Source organism: Typopeltis vanoorti, chromosome 22 (assembly GCF_054136105.1).
Source record: "Typopeltis vanoorti isolate ZY-2024b chromosome 22, IOZ_Tvanoo_1.0, whole genome shotgun sequence".
Lineage (NCBI taxonomy): Eukaryota > Metazoa > Arthropoda > Arachnida > Uropygi > Thelyphonidae > Typopeltis > Typopeltis vanoorti.
The window spans coordinates 22789194-22813016 of NC_143570.1; the positions used below are offsets into that span (position 1 = coordinate 22789194).

General features: G+C 35.7%; 1 protein-coding gene and 1 non-coding gene across 3 annotated transcripts in view; both read left to right on the forward strand.

The window, feature by feature from the left end:
- The window catches only part of LOC150094209 (leucine-rich repeat serine/threonine-protein kinase 1-like), an 803235-nt gene that overhangs the window by 595478 nt on the left and 183934 nt on the right, over positions 1-23823 (forward strand). For both annotated transcript variants that reach the window (XM_090412317.1, XM_090412318.1), the window contains exon 25: positions 3541-3792. In XM_090412317.1, the coding sequence (XP_090268443.1) occupies positions 3541-3792 (252 nt within the window). The remainder of the gene's footprint in view (positions 1-3540; positions 3793-23823) is intronic.
- On the forward strand, positions 17253-17325 carry TRNAF-GAA (transfer RNA phenylalanine (anticodon GAA)). Its single transcript has one exon. It is a non-coding gene; the product is annotated as a tRNA-Phe (tRNA).

The following is a 23823-nucleotide window of genomic DNA, read 5'->3' on the forward strand; positions in this document are numbered from 1 at the left end:
ACCCAAAGACAACAGAAATATGGATAGGTGTCAGCCATATTGCCCTATTCAAAACTCTCTTGCATAAATGAAGTCATACCATTGACTTGACAAGTTTTTTTTTTTTTTTTTTTTTATTACAAAAAGACAATTAAACAAGCAACAATGGAGGCAGCCCATTCCACAACCCAGGATGTTTTGGTGACCTGGGAAAAGGTGCGAATACCTACAAAGTTAAAAAAGCATGTCGTCAAAGGAATATAATCGGAAAATCTTGGAAAGAACAAGATGAAGAAGGAGAAGGAAGGAATCTTGAACATCCATGTATTTACTGTTAGGCTCTATGTTAAGCCTGGTTCCAAGCTCCATCTGCTGTGTCTATTTCTAGAAGTGGCCTGCAGTTCCTGAAGGACATTTTATTATTATTATTATTCCTGATACCTCCAAGGAGTCCAAAGACTCATTGCGGGAGGACACCTACAACTGTCTCAACCATTACACCGAATCTCTACTACGAATCATCTCCATCAATGCCATCTACAGCCCACCTCCATCACCACCACAACTAGTATTTTTTGTCTGTAAATTGCGTGTGTTCTGAAGGGCCAATTTGTCTGTATGCGGGATGAAAAACCCGAGTTTCCAGGAGAAAAAACCCTGTTACCTCCATATGAGATTGGCTAACTCACCTTCGATTGAAATCGTCTAGATAAAGATTCCTCCCATCGTGACGAGAATCGAACTTAGGCCTATTCTAATCGAAGGGCGCAATGTACCGTCGTTCTTCCAATTGCGCTACAGAGGCGCTTAGTTGATCTCATTTGCTATTTTCAATGCCAAAATTTATTTTGAGACAAAGTAAAAAAAAATTGAAGCTTTAAAGAAGTCCAGAGAAGAGAGTCTAATGAAACAAGCCACACTTGCTATAGTAGACCCAGCCATAGTAATTTCTGTGCAACCGAATGTGCTGCGCATCAAACACTGCTGTTCTCTATCATCGGACTTCCCATTGGTTTCCTGAATGAGGATGCTGCCAACTGAAATAAAGATGAGTCATTTCATTCAGTAAAAAGATTGTTTGGTGTGTGAGTTGTCAACAACATTCCAGAAAGAGTAGTCCTGATGGATGAATACAGCAAACTGCACACCATTAATGAAGACCAGAAACAGGTTTCTTTCGTTGGTCATAAGTGACTACAGGAAGAAGCATCCTGACCACAAGAAAGCAATACTGCTGAAATAACAGCAACAAAACTAGTAAGTTTATGAATATGTAAACTTTAAATTAATCTGTTTGAATAATAAAGTTTCATCTTATCATTTCCCCAATAACTGTAGTTAATATTCTCTTGAAAAAAAATAAATGATAAAAATTACTAATTAAGTAAAAAAAATTTAAAAATTCACTAAAGTAGATTTTTAAAATAAAAAAGACAATTAAGTAATTTTAATTTTTATTAAAAAACCTCAATCACAATCCTTAAATATACTCTAAATCATTTTGAATTTTAACAGTTTTTTTTCTTATTATTGCAGAAACAATGAGCATGTAACTCATACAAAATTCAAAACATTCAAAATTTACCATTTTTAAGAATCACCCTAATGTGGCCCTATTAATTTCTCTAAAAATACTTGACCATACATTAATGAAGAAGTTCTGCAGATATTTTGATTGCATAACTGCATATAGATTTTTATTGGCCTACATGTGATTATTGTGATAATTGAAAATACCATCATGAGCGAACATCATCATGTTTGTGAAAAGCACATAGATCAATGGTCTTGCCTAACCTGTTGTAAAATCTGCTGACAAAAGACCAATCAGTAATAATGGTTGTTTGGTAAGGTGCTGGAAATGGCACAGGTAAAGCTGACCTCAGAAATGTAATGTTTCCAGACTGATGTTTATTGGGACCTTTTTCATTAATTTTGAGGTATAAATACACTTTTAAAGTTTATTATACGTGTGAAATCATCCTGTATGTATATATATATATATATATATATACACACATACATATGAAGATGGAAATGAATAGTGACTCACAGTAATATATATGACATATGAAGGTAATGTTCAGGTATTATGGAATATATAAGTGCTTCAGTTGAAAAGATACTTCCCATGCAAACTATTAATTTATATTAATTAGCAGTAATTAATATATGAATTAATAATATATTTATATATATGTGTATCTTTGTTTGTTTGTTATGCAAATTTCACCCATAAAAAATTGAATTATCTACATTATAAAGATACTGTAGGTGATTTTATAGTAGTATGATTAATTACATTAACTCTATAATATTTTTGAAGTATTTAATATATATATATGTTACTGGCAAAGTGTGAAAAGCAGGCATTCTATAGAATGCCTAGGCGTTTTTTGGCAAAGTATGAAATGTCTGTTTTTTTTAATATTTTACATACTTTCCCTAGGTATGGTATAGAATGACAAATAATATTTCGGATATGTTTTCATTTTGAAGTTTTAAATTTTGCCGCCATTCGAGGTTAGGTTAGGTTTTGAAGTTTTAAAATTTGCTGCCATCGGATGGTTCGGTTAGATTAGGTTAGGTTAGGGTAGGTGCTGGTGGTTGTTATGAGTGTGACGACAATGGTTTTGACCGACTTGGAACTTATTAGGTAAGGTTTTGAAGTTTTAAATTTTGCCGCCATTGGAAGGTTAGGTTAGGTTAGGTGCAGGCAGTTGTTGTGAATGTGACAGACGATGGGTTTTACTGACTTGGAACTGCTGAAGGAATTTTAAACCAACTCTATGCCAGATCACAATTCACTTTATGTCTCAAGGACTTACTGAGAGTTGGAGACATTCCTTACCACGAAATAGCTCTCCGGTCATCCGCTTCCGCTCAGTCCACGAGTAGCGGCCAAGGGTTCGTGAGGTGTACTTGCAAGACCAAGTGCCAAAATTTGAAGTGCTTTTGTATGAAAAAGGCAGTTAAGTGCAATTCAAAATGCAATTCCAAAACGTCTCCAATTCTCATTAAGTCGTTGAGACATAAAGTGAATTGTGATCTGGCATAAAGTTGGTTTAAAATTCCTTCAGCAGTTCCAAGTCGATAAAACCCATCGTGTGTCACAATCACAACAACCGCTTGCACCTAACCTAACCTAACCTTCCCATGGCGGCAAAATTTAAAACTTGAAAACCTAACCTAATCAGTTCCAAGTCGGTAAAAACCATCGTCTGCCACCCTCATAACAACCGCCAGCACCTACCCTAACCTAACCTCCCATGGTGGCAAAATTTAAAACTTCAAAATGAAGTTTTAAATTAGAAATATTTGAATTACAAATATCTGAAATAGTATTTGTCATTCTATACAATACCTAGGGAAAGTATGTAAAATATTAAAAAAACAGCCATTTCGTACTTTTGCCAAAAAACACCTAGGCATTGTATAGAATGCCTGGGCATTCTATAGAATGCCTGCTTTTCACACTTTGCCGGTAACATATATATATATATTAAATCTAATGAGTATCTTATTTTGATGATAAAAGAATAATCTCACTTTACATTTTAGGCAGCGAAAAGTTTGTGGCAGCGTGATCCATTACAGTATGCATGTAAAGCATATTGCACCGCTAGACAGGAATTAAACATTCTCTTGTCACTTCGACATCCTTATATTGTGCCTTTTGTAGGAGTTTGTACAAAGCCATTATCACTAGTCTTGCGATTAGCTCCTCAAGGTTCTTTGGATGGCATACTAAAGACTTATAAACAGTCTGGGGCCAAACTCGAAATGATAGTATTGCAGAAAATTATCGTACAGGTTTGTATTTAATATGACTAGTTTGAGTCAAGATTTTTACTTTTTTTTAATTTTTTTTCTGTAAGAATTAAAAAAAAAAAATTAAAATTGGAGAAATATGAAGAATAGGCATGATTTCTTCCAAATAGGAGTTGTTAGTAACAGATTATTTGCTTTACAAATACAGAGTGATTCAAAAAAGTCATCTCTATACAGAAGGAAAATGGTCATTTTTTTTTTTTTAACAAACTGTCACTTTATTCACAAAACATGCTCTACATGATTGTGATTCCTTTGAAAATACATACAGATATGTCTCTCTCACTCATGGTGAATTGCATTAACACATCTGATGTTATGTGCATAATTGCATTTCAGATGCATTCCTTTAGGCGATTCATGTCTCATATCATTTCCTGGTACTCCATGGCCTTCAAATGCCCCATAAGAAAAAATTGAGTCACTGTAGTCTTGTTGAGTGGCCTTTGAGGTCTGGAGACTTCAAAGGCCACTCTACAAGACCACAGTGACCAATCCAGGAACCTGGAAACTGCTGATCTATCCATTAGTGCACACAGATACCATAATGTGGGAGTGCTCCATCTTGCTGAAAATATCCCGGAAATTCTCCATTTTTGTTCAGCAGGGATGACATATAATTGTGTATTCCAGCATATTTAGATACATTTCAGCATTCAGATTTGTGTCAAAGAAAAGAAGTTCAAATTTTGCATCTCCATATCCTGCATTACACTATCCATTATCTCACACCTTGCTTCTTTGAGAGATTCATCTGGTGCATGTTGATATCACTCAAATAACATAGGTTTTGGCTTAACTTCTCCATTAATGTAAAAGTTGACTTCATCAGTACACAAGATCCCAGATGAGAAGTCTGGCCAAATAGTGGGTGGCACTCATCATTCATTTGTCTCCTTCTTTTGTCAGCTGAGAATGCAGATCTTAGAATTGAAGGGAGGTGCAATACCAGCCAAAATATACAGGTCTTTTAATGGTTCAGTCTCTTCACTGGTTGATTCCACGACTGCATTTCATCCAGTTAACAAAGTTTGAAGCTTCCTCCTCGCCTATCTGCAGGGAGGCTTTCCATAGTTCTATTATTCAAGTGATTACAGATGCACTAGGGGTTGGACCCAGTACCAGGGTTCCCAGATAGTGACAGCATCGGCAGAACATAACATCTCTACTTCATGGCTCTGTTGATGACACTTCTCTTTGTGAATCTTACAAGGTACCCCCTCAACATCATTGGATTCGGGATGGTACCAGATTACCACCAGGATATGAGTATGTAGACCTTATTAGAACTAGAATTAATGCCCTGCCCATGAGTGCTCATACAGCTCGCTGGGGTAGAGATGACATTAATTGTAGGGCTGGCTGCCACTACAGTGAAACTATCTCACATCTCTCAGTGTTGTTTCAGAAAACACGTTGAATCCGTGTACAGAGGCATGATGCTGTGGTCTCCATTATTAAATAACCGTTTAAGAAATAAAGGTTGGGAGACCATGGTAGAACCTCACTTCCATGAGTGAGGTTCTATAAGGAAACCAGATTTGATAATAAAGAAAGAAAAAGTATGGGTTATTGATGCCCAGGTAGTGGGTACTGGGCACCCACTTACCTCTAGCCATCTTAACAAGGTTCAATACTACAAGTAGAACCAAGACCTTGAGCAAGAGGAATTTGGGACAACACCTCACTTTACCATTGCTGCTATTTCTTTTTGCAGGGTTTGGTGCTCCACTAGTTATAAAGACCTCTCTTTATTACGACTGTCATATGGAGATTTTAAAATTCTGTCTCTGCAGCGCACACTGGTAGCTTGGTGCTGCCATCATCGAGTGACCGTTAGGATGCTTTGTGCCGGAAGTGGGTGATCTCTTGTAAAGGCTATATCCCAGTAAAATTTGTAAGTGTAATACTGCTCTCTCAGTATGAAGTTTAATAAATAAAAATAGGAATGATTTCAGGCATCCTGTAATTAAGCGGCAGCTTTCATTCAATGCTTGGTCAAGTTTTTCAGCATGGCAGGATCTGGCCCATACAGGGCAGGCATATTCAGCAGAAGAATAGCAAAGGGCTAAGGCAGCAGATATCAGTGTTTTAGGATCTGCACCCCATTTGGAGGAAGTAAGATTTCTTAGTATATTGTTTCTTGCATTAACTTTGCCTTTGTTTTTTCTATGTGTGTTTTATATGAAAGGGTGAGATTGAGAGTCACACCGAGGTAGATTGGATTCCAGGAATGTTCTATATTAGAGCCTTCCCAAGAAATCTGTAGGTTCCTGTTGGCTTCCTTATTGTTAAGGCAGAAAAGGCTGGTCTGGAATTTCAAGGGGTTTGGTTTTAATTGATTACTGATATAATATGTGGTTAGACTATTTAAAGCAAGTGATAGAGTAGTTTCAATGGACTTGAAATTATTTGATTGAGTAGCTATGGCAAGGTCATCAGCATAGATAAAATTTCTAGTTCCTCGAAAGATGGGGAAATCATTGACGTAGATGTTGAAAAGTAATGGTGATAACACACTTCCCTGGGGGAGGGTTTTTTTTTTTTTTGTCGATGATTATGTTAAATAAACATGGACATAAAGAATCATCCTGTCTGATCCTTTTCCTTCTAGGGATTTTCTATGTATTTTTGTTCTGATATGTATTTATGATCATTTTGATGATTTGCAGTAATATCTTTCTTGATGATGGTAGTATCTTCAGCGCATCCTGTAATCTGATTCTATCAAAAGTCTTCTCTAAGCCAACCAGTGAAGCACTTAAAATATTGGTTTATTAAATTCTGTTGCTTTTTCTATTATTTGCTATGTATCATTTATAGCATCAATGGATGATCTTCTCAAAAAAAGGAGAGGTAGTGAGACAAACAATTGCATATGTCCAGTTAACCCTTCCTAATATCATTAATGCATAGAAATGGAATAGATCAGGATGTGGGTGGGGAAGTTGAGACTGAGTGGATATATGTGGTAAACAATGATAAAAGTAACAGGGCAAAGCCAGGTGTGGTGGAGAAATCACAACCAACAAGTGGCTTGGGTAGGACTGGTAATAGACCTAAAAGTGAACTACTGTGTTTATTTCCAAATGCCAGAAGTATCAGAAACTCTCTCAAGCAGCATGTAAAGGAGGGTATGCGAGGATTGAGAGTTTTAAATTTGATCATTTCATCAGAGGATGTAATTGTGAATAGGGTTTTGCACTTCCCTCCAGTTGATGAGAATGATCATGAAATGATCATCTTCGTTGTGACTAGCCATATGAAGACTTCTGTGATGAAAGGATATATGTGGAATTACAAGGTTAGTGATTACATAAAGCTTAGGAGACAGCTTGGGGCTATGACATGAAATGAGGAGATGAATGGTAAAGAAATAACTGCTGCTTGGGAATTGACAAAGAAATACATGACAACATTATTATGTGAATGTATTCTAAAAGTCAAAAGGTAGACTAAGGCAAGTGTAAAATGATGAAGGAGGAGATTAGGCATGATATCTGGAAGAAGAAGAAGGTACTTGGTAGTAGTAGTGGACAAGGATCTGAAGTTCAGATGTCACATTGCACAAGTTGTGAAGACATCACATCAGATTATGGCAATGATGCAGGAGGGCCTTCACATGTAGAAACAAAGAGGGTCTAGATCCATTGCATAAGGTCTCATATGGATTATTGTGCACAGATTTGGTTCCCTGATTTTCATAGTGATAAGAAAAATTAATACTTTGGAGGTAGCACGAGATGAATAATGGTAATAATCAGTTGCATGAAGAGTATAAACAGCAGGCCAGGGGAGTGACTCAGTAAGAATAACAAAAGTGTAGTATAAGCAGAAATATTACAAAATCAGGCCAAGAAAAACTCTCACGAGTTATTTTGATACATGGCAAGTAGAGAGAAAAATGATTATGATGAGATGGTGTTAATGGATTAAAGTAGGAGATTGGCAACTGCTGCAGAAGACATAGTCGAGATATTTAGTGAGCAGTTCATCAAGGTTTTTCATCCTCAGCATGAAATCTGAAGCTTAAGTGCAGAGAATGAAATTACAGCAGAATTAATGGTGAACAAGCAAGAGGTATATGTGGATTTAAGTAAGCTAGATATTAATAAGGCAATAGGACTTGCCATATCACCATATGTCTTAAGGGAATGTTCCAAGGAGTTAGCATTAGCTTTACCCTACCTATTTAACAAGAGTTTTGCAACAGCACAAGTCCCAAAGGAGTGGAAGAAAGGTAAAATTTGCATGCAGATCTGGTCACCTGGGTTCCTGGGTGACGAGGAAGATATGGAAAGGATCCAGAAGCAGGTTACAAAGATGAAATCAGGTGAGAACAGGTTGAAGATTGTGGGTTACAGAAATTAGTTGACAGGTGGAAAAGGGGTGATATGATTGAGACATGCAAATTACCGAAGGGATTTTACAAGATTAATACAGAAGAAATTTTCCAGAAGGTCTGGTGGCAAGAGAACTAGGGACCATCCTTGGAAATTGAGCAAGAGTGTAGTTAGCAAAGGTGTTAGAACTAGATTTTTTGCTCTGAGAATGGTGAATGAGTGGACTAGGTTTCCTTTGAATCAAGAGATTGATTCAAATTTTCAATATTTCCTTTGCATCAATAAATAAAAATAATCTAGTCAAGGATATGTGGACTACATTTCTTGCACAGAGAGTGGTAAATGAGTAGAATGGATTGCCAGAACTAGTTGTGAGTCCCTGACTGTTAGTGAGTTTAAGGGAGAGGTATGATAGGTTTTGTGTGTGTAATAGTTTGGGTCTCCCATGCTGAGACTCGACTCCATGGAGATACCATATAATAATAAAAATAATAATTATTATATCATCATCATCATCAAATTCCTGCCATGTACCCTCAAGGGGTGTACAGGATATGAAAGTACTACATGAAAAAATTACATCATTACTAACTTCCTATCTACAATTTTCCTCCAAATCAGTCTGTTACTTGTCAAGACTCCAACATTATCAGATCTTATATTTCTATCATCTAAGGCACTTTGTACCGTATCAATCCACCTATATCTTGGTCTTCCTCTGGGTCGTTTTCCTGCCAACCTGGCAGAGAACACTTGTTTTGCTAATCATTCCTCTCCCATTCTATTTAAGTGACCATACCACCTGAGATTAGCTCTGCTAACACATTCCGGGATGCTGACAATGTCAAGTTCTTTCCTAATATCCTCATTTTTAATATGGTATTGCTATTGATGCCATCTGTTCACGCCTCTAATTTTTCTCGGGACTCTCATATCTGCGGTCTCTAGTCTTTGGTCAAGTGTTTTACTTCTGACCCAGCTCTCAGATCCATAAGTTAAAACTGGTTTGAACACTGTCTTGTATACAGCTAATTTAGTGTTCCGACTAATTTCTTTCTTATTCCATATGAATTTATTCAATTGACTTCCCACCATACCAGATTTGCTGATTCTGTTGTCTATTTCTATATTTAATTTACCATCTTCAGTAAAAATCGTGCCTAAGTAGCTGAAATGTTTTACTTGTTCCACAGGTTCTCCATTCATAACACAGTTGACATTTTCAATGATTCTGCCTATTTTCATTGTCTTTGTCTTTTTATTGCTGACCTTCATACCATATCTATTACAACAGCTATTCAATTTAGTCAGAGAATCTTGCAGACTTGTAGCAGATTTATTTAGAAGTATAACATCATCCGCATAAAGCAAAGAGCTGACATTAACATCTCCAATTTTGATATCAGGTTTAATACCACATTCCTTCATAATGTGATCCATATAGATAATGAATAACAGAGGGGATAATGTACATCCTTGTCTCACACCAGATTTAACATTAAACCATCTTCCTGTACTTCCTTCAATTCTAACTGCTGACTTACAACTCAAAGAAAGACTAAGTATTGCTTGATATAATGCCCCATCGACACCATATAACTGCAGCGTATTGCATAGCTTCTCTCTTGGCACCTTGTCATATGCCTTTTCCAAATCGACAAAACTTAAATACAGATCTTTGTTATATTCCCATGCTTTCTCGACTATTTGTCGTAAAGTGAAGATCTGATCCTGACAGCCTCTATTTGGCCTGAATCCAGCTTGTTCTTCACCAAGCTTTTCTTCCACAATTCTTCTCAACCGTTTCTCAAGTATACTTGCATAGATCTTGCCAGGAACACTCAGTAGGGAAATACCTCTGTAATTCTCACATTCAGTTTTATTTCCCTTTTTTATATATGGGTACTATGAGAGCTCTACTCCAATCATCGGGAATTCGTCCCTCTGACCAGGCTTTCTGAACTATGCAGTGCAGCCACTGTAAGACTCTTATACCACCATACTTCAGCATTTCTGGTCGAATATCATCTACTCCTGCTGCCTTTCCACATTTCAAGCCTTTGATGGCTTTTTCTACTTCTAGTATGGATATGTATTCCTGACTGCATGCCTTGTCAGTGTTTTTTACCACTGTGCTGTCATCACTGCTTGTTTCATTTAGCAGTTTTTCAAAGTAATTACTCCATACTTCAAGGATATCTTTTTCTCCCGTTTTCATGTCACCTTTATCATCTCTAATTCCTTTTACAGCACTCTTTCCTCCATTCCTAAGCTTCTTCAACAACCTCCATAATATTTTGCCACCTTCTTGATATTTATTTTCTATATTCTTGCCAAAGTCCTCCCATGACTTTTGTTTAGCTAGTTTTTACACACTGTTTAGCTTTCTTACATTTGTCTCTGTATTCTGTAAGAGTAAAAGCTGACTTATTTGCCAGGAACTTTTGATATGCTTTCTTCTTTTCCTTCACTCTTTAACTTTCTGTGTCCACCAGGGAGTTCTGATTTTTTTATCCTTGCACACAACCTCACCACATGCCTCTCTGGCAGAATCAATCAATGTTTTCTTCAGAGTTTGCCACTGAATCTCCAAGGTTTGATTCCTGTTCTCAAAATATAATTATTATATTGAGAGTTATATAATAATTATTATATAATTATTATATATTATATAATTATTATATATTATATAATTATTATATAATTATTATACTGAGAATTTTATTTTTATTTACAGTATTCTTTCAAACACACATTCTCGTTATTTTATATCATGTTCAAAAGCCGTATGCATTATTATTCCTACATCTGCTTCAGCTCTCTCATGTTTCTCTACTCTTGAAAAAAAAGTGTAATAGTTATTTAATTTATACATTCCTTTATCTTTTTCTTTTGTGTGTTTCTGATATGCAAACTGTTTTTATATTTTGTTTTTCCGTTTTTAATTAATTCTTGTTTTGATTTCAGGAAAGAATGTTCCAACTGCCAATTCTTAATGCATTTCTTTTCCATTATGTTTTCCTGAACTGTCCAGAACCATCCAGACAGTTCATCTGCATTTTGTATTGTTTCTATGAGCATTTAATTTTTATTTTATAATTTTTCAAGGGTATAATTTTATGCTTCAAGTATAGAAGCAAAAATTTCACTTAATCCAAAATAATAGCAAAATATTTCCATGATGTAAAATAGTTTTTGCTGAACTACATATTAATTAGTCAATACAAAATGATTTATAGTAATCCTTAATTAAATTACCTGTTCTGCTATTAATTAATCCTTATTATATTCTCATGATTTCTCAACTATTTGTGATAAAGTGAAAATGTTATCTTGAAAATCTCTATTTATACTGAACCCAGCTTGTTCCTCTCAAAGTTTCTCTTCCAGTTTTTCTTAGCCTCATCACGAGCATTTCTTGCATAAATCTTACCACAAACACTTAGTAAAGAAATTCTTCTGTAATTCTCACATAAATCACAAAATCCTAACATTCAGTGTTAGGAACTATGAGAGCTTTAATCTAACCATCTGGAATTCGCCTTCTGATTGGGCCCTCTGAATTATGCAGTGTAGTCATTACAAAACTTTTATGCCTCCATAATTCAGCATTTCTGATTGAATATCACTACTTCAGCTACCTTTCCACATTTCAGGATTTTGATAGCTTTTCTACCACAAGTTTTGGTATGTACTCCTGTTGGCATTCCTCTTCAATATTTTCTACTACTGTTCTGTCACTGTTTGTTTTGTTTTAATAGTCTTTCAGAGTAATTATTCCTGACATCTAGAATATCCTAATCCTCAGTTCATGTCACATTTATCATCTTTAGTTCCTGTTCCAGTACTCTTTCCTCCATTTCTAAGTTTTTTTAATAGCCTCCAGAACATTTTGCCTTCCTGCTATTCATCTTCTATATTCTTGCCAAAGTCTTCCCATGACTTTTGTGTAGCACTCTTACATCTTCCTCTATATTCTTTTAGGGCAGCTGAAGACTTATTTGCTAGAAATTTGTGGTGCTTTCTTCTTTTCCATGACCATATCTTTAACTTTTTGTATCAATCATGCAGTTTTTATTTTTCTATCCTTGCAGACAACCTTACCATATGCCACCCTAGATAAATCAGTCAGTGATTTCTTCATAGATTGCCAGTGAGTCTCCTCACAACCTTGCCACATGTCTACATAGATGAATCATTCAATGTTTTCTTCAGAGTTTGAAAGTGATTCTCCAAGGCTTGATTCTTGTTTTCAAACTGTTTTGTTTTTTTCTTCAATAATGTTGTGTAGTTGAGTCTACAATTTACTTGTAAAAGCTGCTCAACTGTAATTACTTTTAAAACTTTCTTACATATTTTTATTTTCTATGTGACATTTATTTTACTTAAAACTAAGTGATGATCATTTACAATTTCTGATCATTAGCATACTCTTGTTTCCTGAACCAGCATGAAGATATCACTATCAACAATAACTTAATCAGTGAGGCTTTTCTTATTTCTTCTCTCCACAAGAACTTGTGCACACATATTTATCAATGAGGCTTTTCTCATTTCTTCTCTCTCTCTCTACATGAACTTGTGTGCATATTTATTTCGGAATGTAGCATTAGTACGCGGGTGGGCTGAAAAGTTCTTGACCTAGACCATAGATGGCAACACTATCAGCAAGATTTTTTTTTTAAGTGGTACATCTATCATAAGCATCCATTTGAAATTGCAAGTCATTCTATCAAGTAGTTTGTTTTATACAGCTGTCTGAAGCAAAAGTATTCTCTGTATCCCTTGAAATGGTAATAAAATTGAGTATCATGAGGTTATAAAATGATTTGTAAAAGAAGATTTAACAGCAAAAGAAATTCATTCGAAGTTTATAAAGTTTATGATCACTCTTCTCGTTTATTTTTGACAATTAAGAAATGGGCTGCCAAGTTTAAATGTGCCGTACCAGCCTTGAAGATGATCCACGTGAAGGACGTCCAAAAAGTGTAACAACACCAGAAATCATTGATCGAGTGCACGATATGGTATTGAATGAGCGGTGAGACTAAGTGCATGAAACTTCTGAGACTATAGGCATTTCAAGAGAATGTGTAGGGATATATTTTGTGTGAAGAGTTGCAAAAGCTTTGCGCAAATGGGTGCAAAATCTCTGAACAGTGCTTGGAGCGTTTTAACAAGAATAAAACTGATTTTTGCGTCGATTAATTACTATGGATGAGACTTGGATTCACCATTACATGCCAGAATTCAAATAGCAGTCAAAACAGTGGACAGAAGCCAGTTGTTCAGTGCCAAAGAACACAAAGTCGGTTCCATCAGCAGGAAAGGTCATGGCATCGGTGTTTTGGAATGCTAAAGGCATTTTGTTTATTAATTAGTTTGAAAGGGGTAAAACAATAACTGGGGAATACTACAATCTTTTAACCAGACTAGACGGAAAAAATTGCAAAAAAAGATCTGGTTTGCAGAAGGAAAATAATCATCTTTCATCAGGACAATGCACCTGCCCAGAAAGATGTTTTGACAATGGGAAAATTAAGGGATCTTCACTATGAATTGTTGAAACATCCATCCTATTCTCCAGATTTGGCTCCCTCTGACTTCTATCTCTTCCCAAAACTAAAACTCTTCCTAGTTGGTCAGTGTTTTTCTTCGAATCAAGAAGTGATTGCAGTTATGGAGGGATATTTTGCAGATCATACTGAGAACCAGCGACGGGATAATGTCACTGGAACATCGCTGGAATAAATGTATTAGCCTTAAAGGAGATTATGTTGAAAAATAAAAATAATTTTGAAATTCTAAATTTGTTTTTTCATTGTTAGGCCTAGAACTTTTCAGACCTCCCTCGTAATGACTAATCAGTACACTGAACAAAAATCAAACAGGTTCTTACCATACATATATGATAATATATATATATATATATATATATATATATATATATATTTATAAAAATAAATTTAACTGACTAGAACCCGAGAAAGTATAACAAAAACCTTTAATACATCACAACTAGTTTCATCGGTGATCCGACTTCTTCAGGTGAGAAATAAAAACATAAGACATAAAATAACACGGTAAAAAATGAACTTTACAGCTTAATAAAAAGCAGAATAATAACAGTCATATTTGAATAGGTGACCGCGTGCTACCGTTGGCATGAGTAGAATGTGTGCGACAGCTAATTTTTGAGCGCCAGTACTGGATTACTGCGCTATGGGAATCGGGTAAATTGTAGCTAAGATTATTGTTTAAATGTGAAGGGTCCAGAACTATTTCTTTTGATTCGATGATTCTTCTTTCGAATTCATCCTTGCAAATATATAAATTAGTAGTGCGTTCCCAATCAACTTGATGTGGCTGTTCTTCAAGGTTAGAGTTTGCCGAGAAAAGGACATGACTGGAAATTTAACTTTAAATTTAACTGACTAGAACCCTTTCTCGGGTTCTAGTCAGTTAAATTTATTTTTATAAATGTATACATCCCGAGTAAATCCTAATTTCAACAATATATATATATATATATATATATATATATATATATATATATATATATTATCATTCATATTTACTCAGTAGATAATGTTATAAAAAATTAGTTTGAATGACTATATACTGAGAATGAAAAAGAATAAGGTTTAATGTTAAGATACTACTAGTTTCGTTGATTAAATCAACTTCTTCAGGTATCATAAGCAAAGAATTATATAAAATAACAGAGACATGATAAAATTACATCAACAGATCTAGTATAAAAGACAATAGTACATTTTAAAACAGGAATGCATACTGAAGTTCCAATTGAAGGTGACTACATGCGTGAGCTGTCACGAGTGCGCCAATACTGGACAGTGGCAACGTGTGCATCAGAAAGATTGTAGCTAAAGCTGTTGTTAATATTGGATGAATCGAGGAATATTTCTCTAGATTCAATAATCTTTCTTTCGAGTTCATCGTAACACACATGGATATTAGAAGTTTGCAGCCAGTCTACGAGGTGTTGGCGGCCTTGATCTGAGTTAATAGAGAAGAGAACGTGGCTAGAGAGAGAGAGAGAGAGAGCACTGGACCTGGTCCTATTGTAGTATGTGTCTCTTTGGTGTTCTTCCATACGTAAAAGGATGGATTTAGCTGCCTGGCCATAATATGGTTTGCCAAATTCACACAAAATCTTGTAGACTCCTGGATACCGAATAGGGAGATGTTTCACTTTAGGTCTACTTAGTAGGAGCTCTCTCTCCCCAAAACTGGTAAAAATTCTTAAGAAATTCAACATTAGAACTTGCCTCACTATGTTTCCAAAACTTCGCTCCATACTAAGTAAACCTAAAGTGAAACATTTCCCTATTCAGTATCCAGGAGTCTACAAGATTTTGTGTGAATGTGGAAAACCATATTACTACCAGACAGCTAAATCCATCCTTTTATGTATGGAAGAACACCAAAGAGACATATCCTACAATAGGACTAGGGCCAGCGCTCTCTCTCTAGCCACGTTCTCTTCTCTATTAACTCGAATGAAGGCTGCCAACACCTCGTAGACTGGCTGCAAACTTCTAATATCCATGTGTGTTATGATGAACTTGAAAGAAAGATTATCGAATCTAGAGAAATATCCCTCGATTCATCCCATATTAACAACAGCCTTAGCTACAATCTTTCTGACGCATACATTGCCACTGTCTAGTCTTGGCGCACTTGTGACAGCTCACACATGTAGTCAACTTCAATTGGAACTTCAGTATGCATTCCTGTTTTAAAATGTACTGTTGTCTTTTATACTAGATCTGTTGATGTAATTTTATCATGTCTCTGTTATTTTATATAATTCTTTGCCTGTGATACCTGAAGAGTTGATTTATTCAACGAAACTAGTAGTATATTAACATTAAAATGTACTAAACCTTATTCTTTTTCATTCTTGGTATATAGTCATTCAAACTAATTTATATATATATATATATATATATATATTATAGCTTCTATTTGTATTTAATATTAATATTAAATATTATATTTAACATTAAATATTATATATATATATTATTTTTTATTATTTTATTTATTTATTTATTTTTATATATATTGATCCAATACACGAGAGGTCGAAGGACCCATAAGCACATTATTGCCATGTGTATGGAATATTCCTGGTAGGATTCATGTCTTACTCTGCTACTTAGATCTTCAACAAGGACCAGCTGTTCCATTTTATTTACATCAACTGCCTGCTCCAGAACTCCCTAATGACTGGAAAACTAAAACTTCCCCTACTTCTTCCTTAGAAGAATCTTCTGTGGCACGATAGACACAGATTTGTTTCATTTCCCCATTTTGAAATTTGCCCACATAACTCTATACATTGAACTTCATTCCATTCAAGAATTTCATCTTCATGTTTAGTATTGAATGCTATTGCTACTCCTTCCATACATTTGCCATTATTGTCTGAACATAACATCCTGTACTTCTGTAGTAGGATCTCACCTGTTTTAGTCCTATTTGTCTTAGAAGCACCAATTATTCCCTCATGCTACATTTTCAGTTCTTCTGCAAGTTCAATTTCCTTTTCATTGCTACTCCTTATGTTGATAGTTCCTGTTTTCAACTCCTCTGACATTGTATTTCTTCTTGTTTTTCTAGATTTAAGTTGGAGTTTGTTTCAGTAGCTCGCTTTTTGCTGTTTGTTCTGGTTCACCTGACAAAGATAGCAGAGCCCTTAGCTTTAACTGGGCGATGCCCCATTCAGCATGAAATTTCATCATGTTGTACTATCATATTTATTTCTGGTTTAACCCAATTTTGTTTGGCTAAGTTCCAAATCACCAGCCCATCATTGTTTGTTCAGTATTCAGTGGATACCTTCTAACAGGACACACCACATAATGAAGGCAAGGATTGGACATTAGGTCAGACCCCCAGTCAGTTCTCCCCATTCCTTAAAGGCTGTGTGAAGAACCTGCCCTTAAGTGACCCATTTTTCATAGTTTTTATTTCATTTATTGCTATTCACATGAACTTGGTTACAATAGTTACTGAATTTTGTTAAAGAGTAAGACTTGTACTGGATAGTGGATGTATTTAGGAATATAAGCCGAAATAGCTCAGTTGGGAAAGCATTAGACTGAAGATCTAAAGTTCCCTTGTTCGATCCCGGGTTTTGGCAGGACATTTTCTGCCAGCCTAGTTGGCTGAGTGGATAGCATATCTGCTCTCCAGCCATGGGCATAGATATTTGTGATGGTCTGTGGGAATATTAGTGGTGGTCGGCGGTAGATGGCTTAGTTGCAGTTAGTTGGTGATTGAATGGTAGAGACGGAATTGTAGCGCAGGTGCCCTCCCTCGATGAGTCTTTGAACTCCCTGGAGGTATTTGACATTATATTATATTAATAACATTATCTGCATAAAGTAAACAAAGAGCTGAGTTTAATATCTCCAATTTTGATAATTGCACTTTGTTTTACAGCCTCTGTCCAAAAAGAAACTGAACTTTTGATAGAAAATAAAACACAGGCCAATTATAATTATTCAAATAATTTATTTCAATCAATATACTCTCCCTCAGCTTTGATACCTCATTTGGCACAGTCAATTAATTTGTTAAATGAGTTTTTTATATTGGTTTTTGGGATACTGTTGAGGGTCATGGTTTACTGCCACTTGAACATTTTCAATGGTGTCGTATCGCTTTCCTTTCATCGGCAAATGAAGTCAGGGGAAGAAAAAGAAGTCACAGGGTGCTAAATCAAGTGAATACAGCTAGTGATCCAACACAAACTTGGTTTTTGCTCAAAAACTGTCTCACAAGTTCGAACAATGAAATGGTGCATTATCGTGCAAAAGTGACCAGCTGCCTGCATCACGATATTCGTGCCATACATGATGAATTCTCACTATCAATCGCTTCGAACCTTCGAGATAAAACTCAGGAACGAATTCTTTGTGGATAATGCCCTTGGAATCATAGAAACAAATCAGCATTGTCTTTACTTTTAACTTCTCCAAGCGACTTTTTATTGGGATGGCCCTCTTCTGGTGGTCTCTACTCAGCACTCTGGTGCTTTGTTTCAGGCTCATACTCAAAACACCGTGTTTCATCACTGTTTCAAGAAAGTTTGAGTCCTTCTGAGTGGTTTTAATGAGGTTTTGGTCATCGATCAACTTGTGGGGAATAAATCACGAATACAGTTTACGAAGGCCTAAACTCTTGGTCAAAATTTTGTGCACAGTTGATTTTGGAATCCTCAATTCATTTTCAATCAATCTCACAGACGATTTTGGGTTTTCTTTGATGAAATCATGCAGTTTTTGGATGGCCCAGCTTTTTGTCGTCCTCAAGCTTCTCACGACCACTTTGAAATCGCTTAAACTGCTCATAAGCTTGAGCAGTTTAAGCATTCATTGCCGTATGCATTCATTGCCGTATGCTTTTTGAAACATTTGATGTGTTTCAGTAAAATTTTTACCAAGTTTAACTCAAAAGTCAATTGCAGCTCTCTGTTTGAAACTCATTTTCCGACCATTCGTCAAAACACACTGTCACTCTTGGCACTATAACTCGGCTTCTAATGAAACAAATGTCATAAACAGTTGACACAACACTAATAAAGGTTGCTGCTTTTGACAACAAAAAGATACAATAGGTGGCGCCACTAGTTTCTTCTATTTTTGAGAAGTTCAGTTTCATTTTGGACAGAGGGTGTATAATGTCATATCGATAAATGATGAATAAATGGAGTTAATTTACTTCTCATTCATCTGATTTTACATTAAATCACTTTCCTATACATTCCATCTTCTATTTCTTCAATTCTAACTTTTGATTATACCATTTAGATGACATATTTATAGCAGTGTGAAAAGTTTTTTTCATCACACTTTGTAATGTGGTTTTGTTAATCTGCAGAACTTAAATATACAGATCCTTGTTACATTTCTGCAATGACCCCTTTATTTGTCTTAGAGCAAAAATCTCATACTTCACAACTTCTGTTTGGCCCAAACTCATCTTGTTCTTTCCAAAGTTTCTCTTTCTAAATTTTTCCTAGCCTCTTCTCAGGTATGCTTGCATAAATCCTACTTAGAAAACTCAGTAGGAAAATTGTTCTGTAACTCTCACATTCAGTTTTATTTTCCATTTTATAGATGTTACTCTGAGATTTCTACTCCAGTCATTTGAAATTTGACTTTTTGAGTCCTGCAGTAGAACCATTGTAAAGCATTTAAACCTCCATTTGCCTTGCTGCATTGAGTGTTTCTGATGACTTTCCTGCCTAAATCAGTATTTAGTACTGATTTCATTTCTCTTGAATATTTTCTATTATTTTTCTGTCCATAATTATCTTGTTAATAATCTTTCAAAGTAGTTACTCCAGATATCCAGAATATCTCTATACTCAGGACTTTCAACTAAATTTATTATCTTTATACTCAGTTTTTATGTCATCTTTATCAATCATTGATTCCTTTTTTCTCTCATACATTTCCAAGATATTTTCAAAACATTTTGTTATCATAATAAATTTATCATCTATAGCCTTTCTAAAGTCTTCTCATAATTTTGTTTAGCTATTTTTACATATAAGTTAGCTTTCTTACTAAGAGAACATTAAATTAAAAAGTACAAGAAATTATATTCTTGTTTTATCCTTTATCTAAGTACAGTATGACACAAAAAGAATAATACTGAATAACTACAACTGTAATAGCATTTGTATGGGGGGGGGTGCATTATATTCCATAATGCAAAGCACACACCCTATTGGGTATGTATGATGCTATACATTTTGGGAAGGGCAACTACCCAGACCAGTTTCAACATTTATTGAGGTACTGATAAAGTTTAGTGGTGCATCTCCAAAAACTCTGAGTGATCAACAAGATCACTCTAAATCTCATTGAGTGACCCTAAAAGATCATGGATCACTAACTCATCTTTCCATAGTACGAAATTCATCATGGCTACTCTACAAGCACAGGCAAAAAGTGCCACTGCTGTACTTTCCAGGAGGCAATCCAAAAGATGAACATTATTAAATGCCATCAGTGGGAGCAAGACCCAGAAGAGTTACCAAGGTCGAAGTAATGTAGAAATCATGTATTCCAATATACAAACAGTAGAAAGGTGTGACTTATTATTAAAATACTCTGGATTAGAGATAGTTGTAGAAAACCTTTTTCACTTGGTTTTATTTTTATTTCAATAATATTTGAGTCAGTTTACTTCTTATCACAGGCCACCACCTGTGATAAATGAGCAGTGTGTACAGAAATGATCATGCAATGCTGAGTGCAATTTCATAGGTTTCTGATTCGAATGGATTGGTAATAACATTATACAGGGGTATTGTGGATACAAGATGTTGAAATGCATGTACACAAATGCCGGAAGTATCTGACATTGGTCAGCTAGACTTGGCCAAAAATTATAGGCCAAGTCTAGCTGAGACATGGTTGACAGAAAATGATATAGTTACGGGGATAGAATGCAAAGGGTATTGTATTTTCAAGGAGGATAGAGGATATAGGATACAAGGTTGGGCATTTCTGATGGTAGCTGAAGAATTACAGCCTGCAAAATTAGAAGTTAAAGAGAATTTTAGGTCTTGGGGGAGATTGTTCACTTTAGTCTGTCTGGTGTGAGATAGAAGCCAATCAGATAAAATATATTGTTGGTTGCTTTTATAGATCAGACGATCCACAGAAAGATGTAAATGCCATGTATCTGTAGACCAAACAATTATTATATGAGGCTTTAACTATGTGGACATAGATGGGAGGGAGGAAAGGTGGCAATGGAAGATAGGAGTGGAATTTATACAGTTGCTAAGGGATGATTACCTGAGACAAATGTCATAGAGGGTGACCAGGAGTCTGAGGATGTTGGATCTGATAATAACATCAGAAGATATATCCATAACCAAGATAGACACTCTGCCTCTAATTGGGGAGAGTGACCATTCTAGGGAGTTGCTAAACATGAAGAGAGAAAGGGTCATTCTGTCAAGAAAGGTTTTGTATTGAATTTAAAGCTGGTGAATATGACAGACTCAGGAGTCATTTGGGACAGTGCCATGATCAAAGAGAAACAGTATCAGACTGCATACCCAAAGTCAGGAGGATAAACCAAGTGGGAATTAAGTGGATGAGTAAAGATATTAAATAAGAGCTGCAAAAAAAAAAGAAAACACCCATGGACAGTACAGAGTGCAATCCAGAAAGGTGAATAGTATGGTAAGACAAAAAATGACTATGATAGGACAAATGCAAAAGAAATAGTTACATTGCTGAGTGATCATTGTGCCAAGGTTTACCATCCAGGTGGAAATCCAGGTAAAAAATATTAATGTGAACACAGCAGTAGGACTGGATGACATGTACTACTTGAATGTGGAAGAGAATTGGTATTGCTCTCTTATGGAGTTGCTCAGTTTAATTCTCTGACAAGGTTCCAGGAGAGTGGAAAGTGGATAAGATAGTTCCATTGCAAAAAGGAAGTGGCTCCAAGACAGAGGTAGCAAACTACAGACCAATTAACTTATCGGTAGTGTTGTTAACGCTGATGATATCGATCTTCTGGCAGAAAGTGAAGAAGAATTACAAGAGATAACAGCCATGTTTTCGGAACATTAAAAAAATATGGATTATACATAAACCTACAAAAAACAAAAACAATGATAACCTCAAAATCAGACATTGAATTCTTAAAGATACAAATTGGCAATAAGCAAATTGAGAATGTAAAGAAGTTCACTTATCTAGGAAGCACGTTGAGTCAAGATGGTCGTTCAAAAACCGACATTAAATACCGAATTGCTAAGGCAACCGTGGCCCTGCAGAAGTTAAAACCATTGTGGGGAGATAACAGAATAGCAATCACGACCAGACTAAGACTAATTGACACCTTGGTGAATTCTGTCCTTTTGTATGGTTGTGAGGCCTGGACTTTATTGAAGGAAGATGAGAGGAGACTCCTGTCTTTCGAAATGAAAACTTACAGACTTTTCAGAATTCTCTGTACCCCTCAAGAAACCAATGAAAATGTCCAAAAATTGATTGACTCAATAGATGGGAGAAAAAGGGAAAATATTCTGCCATTCATCAGAAGAAGACAGATGAAATGGATTGGACATGTGGAGAGGGCTAATGGCATTCCAAAGCAAACCCTAGAAGGAATCGTTCTAGGATCAAGGGTTAGGGACCGACCTCGATTAAAATGGAATGATAACATCAAAAAATGGACAAATTCCTCCCTTTCTCAACTGACATCAAGAACAAGAGACTGAGACGACTGGAGAAGGCTAGCAAAGAGTATCACCTACCAGCCATGAATGACCCAACGGTTCATTTAGGACTATGGGAGAAGAAGAAGAAGAAGAAGAAGTGTTGTTAAAGTATCCGAAAAACTGGTTAAATGTAAAATCCAACAGTGGGTGGATGATATTCTGTAGTGGGCAGCATGGCTTTGTAAAGATTAGTTCCTGTCTTAGTAATTTATTCACATTTTATAATAAAGTGACAAGCAGAATTGGATAAAAGAAATGGCTACCATAACACTGCTGGACTTGGCAAAGGCATTTGACAGAATATCACATGGAAAACTATTACAAAAGTTGGAGCAAATTGAAATGGATATGAAACTAGTAGCATAGATAGGTGTGGCACAGACAGACACCAGAGAGTAGTAGGTTGAATGGAATCTAGGAGAATGAGGGTGACTGCTGGAGTACCTCGGGGTTTTGTATTAAGGCCACTACTGTAATATGTATATGAATGATATATAGGGAAAGATTTAAGGGAAGATATTCAGTTGTTTGCCGATGATGCAAAACTGGAAAGGGCAGTAGTTATAAAGTTCATATAGATATCCTGCAGCAAGATTTAAATAAATTGACATTGTGGTCAAAGGATAATGATTGTCAATTTAATGTTGCAAAATGTAAGGTTATGAAGTTTGTATTGAAAATGTTACATATTGATGGTACTGGATTGCAGGAAATTGATGAGGAATAGGAACTTGGGGATAATGATAGACAGCGAGCTGAAATTCAGAGAGAATATTGCAATATTGCTACTTGGAAGCTGAAAACATGCTAAGAAGTAAAGATAGGAACGTTATTATCCCTCTTTATAAGCCTATGATTCTGCTACAGCTTAATTACTGTGCAAAGAGTTGGTCACTTGGTTTCTTGTGGGACCAGGAGATAGTAGAGAAGATTCAGAGATGAGTGGTTAAGCTAGTGACAGGTTTGTTTGTGGATGAAGGCCTGTGAGGATAGGTTGTAGGTGTGTGGATTACAAAGTTTAGTTGATAGGCAAAAAAGAGAGGACGTGATAGAAACTTGTAAGAAATTAAAGAGGTTTTATACAATTGATGCAAAGGAAATATTTCAACATATGAGAAATAGTCAAAGAACTAGGGGTCATCTGTGAAATTATATAAATGTGTGGTTAGTAGAGGATATCTGGACTATATTTTTTGCATGGAGAGTGGTGAATGAGTAGAATGGATTGCCAGAAATATTTGTGGGTTCTCTAGCAATTAATGAGTTTAAGGAGAGATGTGATAGGTTTTGTGTGTGTGTGTGTGTGTGCGTGTGTAATAGTTAGTTTGGGTTTTCCCATGATGCGTCTTTGGATTCCATGGGGATACCATATAATAA